General features: G+C 41.0%; 1 protein-coding gene across 1 annotated transcript; it reads left to right on the top strand.

The window, feature by feature from the left end:
• Positions 1-1,955: 1,955 nt before the first annotated feature.
• On the top strand, positions 1,956-4,381 carry LOC149141849 (uncharacterized). The gene is made up of 2 exons (XM_089451348.1): positions 1,956-2,234; positions 3,491-4,381. Exons 1-2 carry the CDS (start codon positions 1,956-1,958, stop codon positions 4,379-4,381), a joined length of 1,170 nt encoding a protein of 389 aa, XP_089307474.1.
• Positions 4,382-6,513: the final 2,132 nt, after the last annotated feature.

The raw sequence follows: 6,513 nt of genomic DNA, 5'->3' as shown, positions 1-6,513 counted from the left end.
CTCGCGTGGTGTTGTAGTTGGGAGTCGGAAGGTTGGGCAGATGGCAAGTATTTTTTTGTGAAATAGAAAGGCCTGATGCCTGAACTTGGAAAGCGATGGCAATTCATGTGGTCTGAGGTTGGGACGGTCTTGATATAATGTATAGCACAACGGATAGTGCATGGTTGGCGCACTATGTGGTCGGGATTAAAGGGAAGTTGGGAGTCAAAAGGATGGGAATACGGGGAAGTCGTGAGTTGGGAGGTCAAGGCGAGAGAATGTTCTTCCGTTGTGTTGTGGTGTTCGACCTTCGATCACGCGACTTGCCTCCGACCTTCGATCTTTGAAGGTTTGTCCTTCGAAAATGTCTGATGTCTGACCTCTGACCTCTGAAAGGGGTGGCGAGTCGGCTGCTCGAAAGTCGGGACATTTGTCATATATTGTATATTGTAGTGGATAGCAGGAGCCCCATGTGGAGCTTGGTCAAGTTAAGAGGGAGGTCGACAAGTCAGAAAGGAGGCAAGTCGGGAGGTTGGGATGAGAGGGAAGTCATGATTCAGGAGGTCGGGGCCTATGATTCTAGTTTTGTTCTATTGCAGTATGTGGTCAACGTTAGTTAAGATTCGAGTCAGAAGGTTGGGAACATCAGTGTTGTTATATGAAATAGAAAGGTCCCACCTTTGACCTCCGAATTACATGTAAATATAAAGATATATTTTTAAATTTGAATTTAATAATAATAATAATAATAAAATTAATGTTTTAGTTAATCTTTTAAATTATTGTTTTATATGTTGCAAAAAAAAAAAAATCTCGTTGTTTATGTTGCAATTTTTTTTTTTCAGTTTACTTTTTATTTTGGAAATTTTTTATATTTTTTTCAAAGCATTTACTTTTTTTTCTTCGAAAATTTCTATATTTTTAGTAGTTGAGAATTTAGAAAATAGCTCCTTAAATAACAGCAATAATAATAAAATGTAAATTATAATATAAATATATGTCTTTATATAATTATAATTTATATGTCAACAATAATATTATTATTAAATTTAGAGACATAATTTTATGAAAATATTAATTTTAATACTATATTAATTTTAATATTATAATAATAATAAGGACAAGTCTACCGAGTTTGAGGAATTGGCCGGAATACGGGCAAATTTTTTTCAACAAATCTTGGTGAAGCATTGTTTAAATCATGTTTTTGAAGGTGACAATGGATTCAACACCATAAAAAATCTTTGGAGCACCCAAAATCTTGAAATTTAACAACTTTAACTTGGATTTACAAAATCTCTATTGGAATTTATCAAAATATTACCGGAATTTTCATGATTTTCAGGGCAAAAAAGCACTCTAGTTAGACTACGGCTATATATATATATATATATATATATATATATATATATATATAGATATATATATATATATATATATATATATATATATATATATATATATATATATATATATATATATATATATATATATAGTCTAAATTAAGTTAACAATAATAATAATAATAAGTAATGTTTATCATGAATTTCAACCACATTTATCAATATGGTTGTCGATGTGATTGATTCATATACCGGTTTACCACATATGGTTGTGTTATGTTAGTTATTCATGGTATTAATGTTTCTTATATAACAAAAATTATTTAGAATATTTATTCTTAATAAAAATAATTTGAATTTTCTTTTAACTAGATATACATATCAACCTTTCTATTTTGATAAATTATCTTATTTCATATTATGAGTTTATTAAAATTTTCAACACTATTAATATAAAATATCTTTTAATAGTGAATTTTCAAACTGCTCGGCTCTGCATCCTGCGAGATCCACATTTCGCGCGATCTGAGCCTGCGAGCGCGCCCGCACTTTCCGCGTTCTGAGCCTGCGAGGGAATCCGCTGAGGGATCTGCTGCAGACTGCGGCCGCCCTGGCTGGATCTGTTGGCTCTCCATGGAGGAGTCGACTCCCTCTCCTCCTTCATCTTCCGCTGCTGAGGCCTTCAAAACCCTGCTGGCCTCTTTGCCCAAGAAGAAATGCATGGAAGCAGCAAAATTTGTGAAAAAGCTCGAAGATATCCCTGAGATCGCCCTTCCGCCAGAAGGACCGATTCAAGTAGCTTTGTCGCTGGCAGATCGGGCTCTGGTTGGTCAGTTTACAGGACTTTGGCCTTCCCCAAAATCAACCGAGAACTGGGTCGCTAGGAACTGGGCACCTTTGATAAAAAACAAGGTAACCTCTTACTTCCTCGGGAGAGGATATTTTTTGTTTGAATTCACTGCAAAAGAGGACAAAGATCTCATTTTCAGGAATGGCCCCTACTTCATGGGCCCCCAAGGGCTGTACTTAAATAAATGGATGCCAGACTTCGATCCGGCGGTGGATGTGCCTACAGCGGTCCCGATGTGGGTGAGACTCCCCAACCTTCCAGTTCACTGCTGGAATTGGGATTCTTTGAAGCACATAGGAAATACCCTTGGAAAATTTATATACATGGTCAACAGCAAGGACCAGTATGATTGTGCCAGAATCTATGTGGAGGTAGATATAGAGGTTGGACTACCGGAAGCCATCAAAATAGTTGTAGGTCCCTCGACCCATATACAGAAGCTTGATTATGAGCAACTACTGTTCAAATGCCGGAAGTGCCACGTCTATGGACACTTTGCCAGAGACTGCCCGTCCAAAGGGGTTGAAGAAAAAGGGAAGGAAGAAGGATGGAACCAGGCAAAGCGCCCCAAAAACTTTCACAAGAAGAATGCAAGCGGAAATGCCAAAACCCCTCAAGCGGGTCCTGCTCAGAAACCATCCACGGAAAGCCAAGGGAATAAATTCAAAATCCTTGGATCTGAAATCATGAACACCCAGGAGACAGAAATCCCAAAGGAGGCCTCCCCCTCTAAAGCCTCCCCCTCCATCAAAAGTATTCCAGAGAAATCCAAAGGGAAGATATCAGAAGAAGAGGAGGAAACCCAAGAGTCTGAGGAATCAGAGGAAGAAGGGGAAATCGGTGAATCCCAGTCCTCTCCTAGAAGATCTACAAGAGGACGCAAGTCTGCAAAGGAAAAAAGAGAACAAGAAACCTACAAGGACAAGCTCCAGGGCAGCCAGCCAACGTTAGAGAAGCTCCTAGCAAAAACCCCGAAGATGACGAGGATCCAATCCCAGGGCTCTAAGGGAGCTCATCATGGCAAAAATAAATGATGAAGATAGTCTCCTGGAATTGTAGGGGAATGGGCACCACAGCTAAGGAAGAAGCAATGCATAGTTTAATAAGATTGGAAGCCCCAGATATCCTCCTCATCCAGGAGACCAAATTGGAGGACACAGCTTTCCTCCAAGCAAGCAAAAAATTTTGGAATAAAAGTGGAGCGCATGCAGTCTCTGCCCATGGAGCATTGGGAGGACTTGGATCGCTCCGGAATACAAATAAGTTTTCATTAATCTCTGAGTCCCTGAATACCCATTGGATTTTTTAAAAAATGCAGCATTTAGAATCAAAGAAGATTATTTATCTGTTCAATGTGTATGCTCCTAACAATGCAAGTGAGAAAAAAAATTGTTGGGACTCCATCAAAAGTCTGGCAGATCTAGAAAATCTGGAAAACATAATCATAGCCGGAGATCTAAATCTCACCCTCCTCACAACAGAAAAGAGAGGGGGGAGCATAGTCAGAGATCCGGCAAGAGAATGGGCAGAAGACCTCATGCAAGACTGGGATCTACTAGATATAAAGCCGGTCACAGGCATGTTCACATGGTCAAATAAGAGAGTTGGACCAGGGCATATAGCGGCAAGACTTGATAGATTTGTTGTTCAAAGTTCTTTCTTGCTTCTCGGTTTAGAGACTAGAATGCGTATTCTCCATAGTGGTGTTTCAGATCACAAGCCCATCAACCTAGAACTGTTGACTGCTAAGGATCTGGGGCCCATCCCTTTCAGATTTAGCTCTCTATGGACTAAAGAGACAGACTTCATGCAAAAGATCAGAGATTGCTGGAAAGAGCCAGTTAAGGGCTCTCCTTTCTTTGTTTGGGAGGAAAAACTTCGCAGAGTAAAAGCAATGTTGAAAGGTTGGGTTAAGACCTTGCCCAATCCCACTGTGGAAAGGAAAAAAATTCAAAGTGAGCTGGAAAAACAACACCTCCACCTAGAAGTTGCCGAAATCACCAAAGAAGAGTTGGACAAGGAATCTCAGCTACATCAAAAATTCCATAAGGCTTGTCTAGCAGAAGAAGAATTCTGGAGGCTCAAGTCAAGGAGTCCATGGCTCAAAGCTGGTGACCGAAATTCTTCCTTTTTCCACAAGCAGGCTCAAGCCAAGAAATTCCGCAATTCTATATCAGAAATTAAAAAAGAGAACTGCACTTTAAAATAATTTGCTAGCATTAAGAGGGCAGCTTCAAATCACCTTGAGAAGATGTATAACGAAGGCGTCGAAACTAGCCAAAACGACAATCTGCTAGATGTTGTCCCCAACCTCATCACTGCTAAAATGAACCAGGCTCTAGAAGGAAAAATCACCCAAAACGAAGTTAGGGAAGCCCTCTTTGCAATGGAACCTGACAAAGCCCCGGGTCCAGATGGTTTCACGCCCAGATTCCTCCAGACATCTTGACAGATAGTTGAGAAGGAGCTCTTTAAAATGATTCAGAAGTCCCAAGAGTGTTAGAAAATTGGGGGCTGCACAAACTCAGCATTCCTCACCCTCATCCCTAAAGAAAAAGGTGCTAACTCATTTAATATATTCTGTCCTATATCCTTATGTAATATTGGATATAAAGTGATTACTAAGGTTATAGAAAACAGATTGAATAAAATCCTCCCCAAAATCATCCTGGAGAATCAAGGTGGATTTATACATTGCAGGCAACTAGTAGATAATTTCATCCTGGTCCAAGAGGCGATTCATTCCAGTCTTCGTCGAAAATAAAAAGGTATGGTCATTAAATTCGATCTAGCTAATGCATTCGATCGTGTAAGACATAGATTTTTGTTTGATGTTTTGCGCAAACTTAGCTTTGGCCAAAATTTTATCAAGTGGATCAGAGCTTGTATTTCCGAACCCTAGATTGCACCTTTAGTGAATGGCAGGGTTGCTGACTTCTTCAAAGCATCTAGAGGGCTGAGGCAGGGGTGCCCCCTCTCACCCCTCCTCTTTGTGCTACAAGCCTCTGTCCTCAGTCTCTATTTAAACAAGAAGTAGCAAGATCGAGATATAGTTGGCCTGTGCATAGCAAGAGGGGTTAAGAGCATCAACCACGCCCTCTTCGCAGATGATACCATGTTACTAGGGGCTGCAACTCAACTGTCTGCAAGCAAATTCAAAGAAGTGCTGGAAGATTACTGTCAAGCATCGGGCAGTGAACTAAACAGGGGTAAGTGTCATGTTTACTGCTGGAATATCTCAGCTGCTGCTGCAAGTTCCATAGCCAGATGTCTAGGCTTTGCAGCTTCAGCATCCTGGACCTCCTTTAAATACCTTGGGCTGCCCATTTTTCATAAGAGGGCTATGAGCAAGGATTGGCATCCCCAGATAGAAAAATTCAAAGCAAAAATGCAGGCCTGGGGATCCTCCTGGCTCAACATTGCCGGAAAATCAGTGCTCATCAAATCTGTACTAAGCAGCCTGTCGCTATTTCAATTCTCTGTTCTTTTGGCGTCGGTAGGAATCATTAAGAGGATGGAGGAGCTAATCAGGAAATTTCTCTGGAAAGGAGGCAAACAAAATGAGAAGAGAATTTCTCTGGTTAATTGGGAAATAGTCTCCAGACCGCTACAGGAGGGAGGATTAAACTATAAAAATCTAAGCACACAGAATCTAGCAATGGGAGCCAAACTGATATGGAAGATCATAGCTCCAAAGCCAGGATGGGTTCAACTGGTGCTGTGGAGGAAATATTTCAGAGGTCAAAGACTTCGGTGCCTGGAGCAGCCCAAAGACCAAATCAGATCCCCCCTCAGCACTCTAATTATTAAAATTGGCCCGCTAATAGGAGACAATGCATACTAGATACTAGGAAATGGCAAACACATCAGGATATGGGATGACAGCATAATGAACAGGCCTCCACTGGTGAGCTCGAATCTTAGGAACGAGTTGAAGGTATGGATGGATGAAGCCAATTTAAAAACGCTCTGGGACATATCGAAATGGCATGGAGACAGCTGGTCTGGCTGGAAAACGATCAAAGTGCCATCTGCGTGGCAGTCAGATTATGATGCGTTGTTGAAGATGCTACATGGGGCGGCTCCACTGCACGCAAGAAGAAAAGACTCGAGAGGCTGGGGACCGAAGCAGCTTGGGTATTCGGTGGCTCAGGGCTACACCAAAATCATGGAGAGACCTCACGTGCCTCCTAATCCGGTGCCCTGGACTGGTATCTAGAATTTCCCTACCATTCCAAAGATTGATTTTTTCTGTTGGCTGCTATGCCACCAAAAAATCCTAACAGATGATAGACTTCAGAAAAGGGGATTTCTTGGGCCATCAAGATGCACACTATGCAA

The sequence above is a fragment of the Pinus tabuliformis genome, chromosome X (assembly GCF_031772625.1).
Source record: "Pinus tabuliformis cultivar Carrire ecotype Pingquan chromosome X, CPIR1, whole genome shotgun sequence".
Lineage (NCBI taxonomy): Eukaryota > Viridiplantae > Streptophyta > Pinopsida > Pinales > Pinaceae > Pinus > Pinus tabuliformis.
The sequence above is the reverse complement of the archived record's forward strand: the minus strand, read 5'-3'. Positions and strand labels throughout refer to the sequence as shown.

Bases quoted from the DNA above. Each gene is read 5' to 3' on its own strand.
- LOC149141849 (XM_089451348.1), top strand. From the start codon at position 1,956: ATGGAGGAGTCGACTCCCTCTCCTCCTTCATCTTCCGCTGCTGAGGCC. The intron at 2,235-3,490 runs GTAACCTCTTAC...TAAAAAATGCAG, and splicing joins CACCTTTGATAAAAAACAAG to CATTTAGAATCAAAGAAGAT.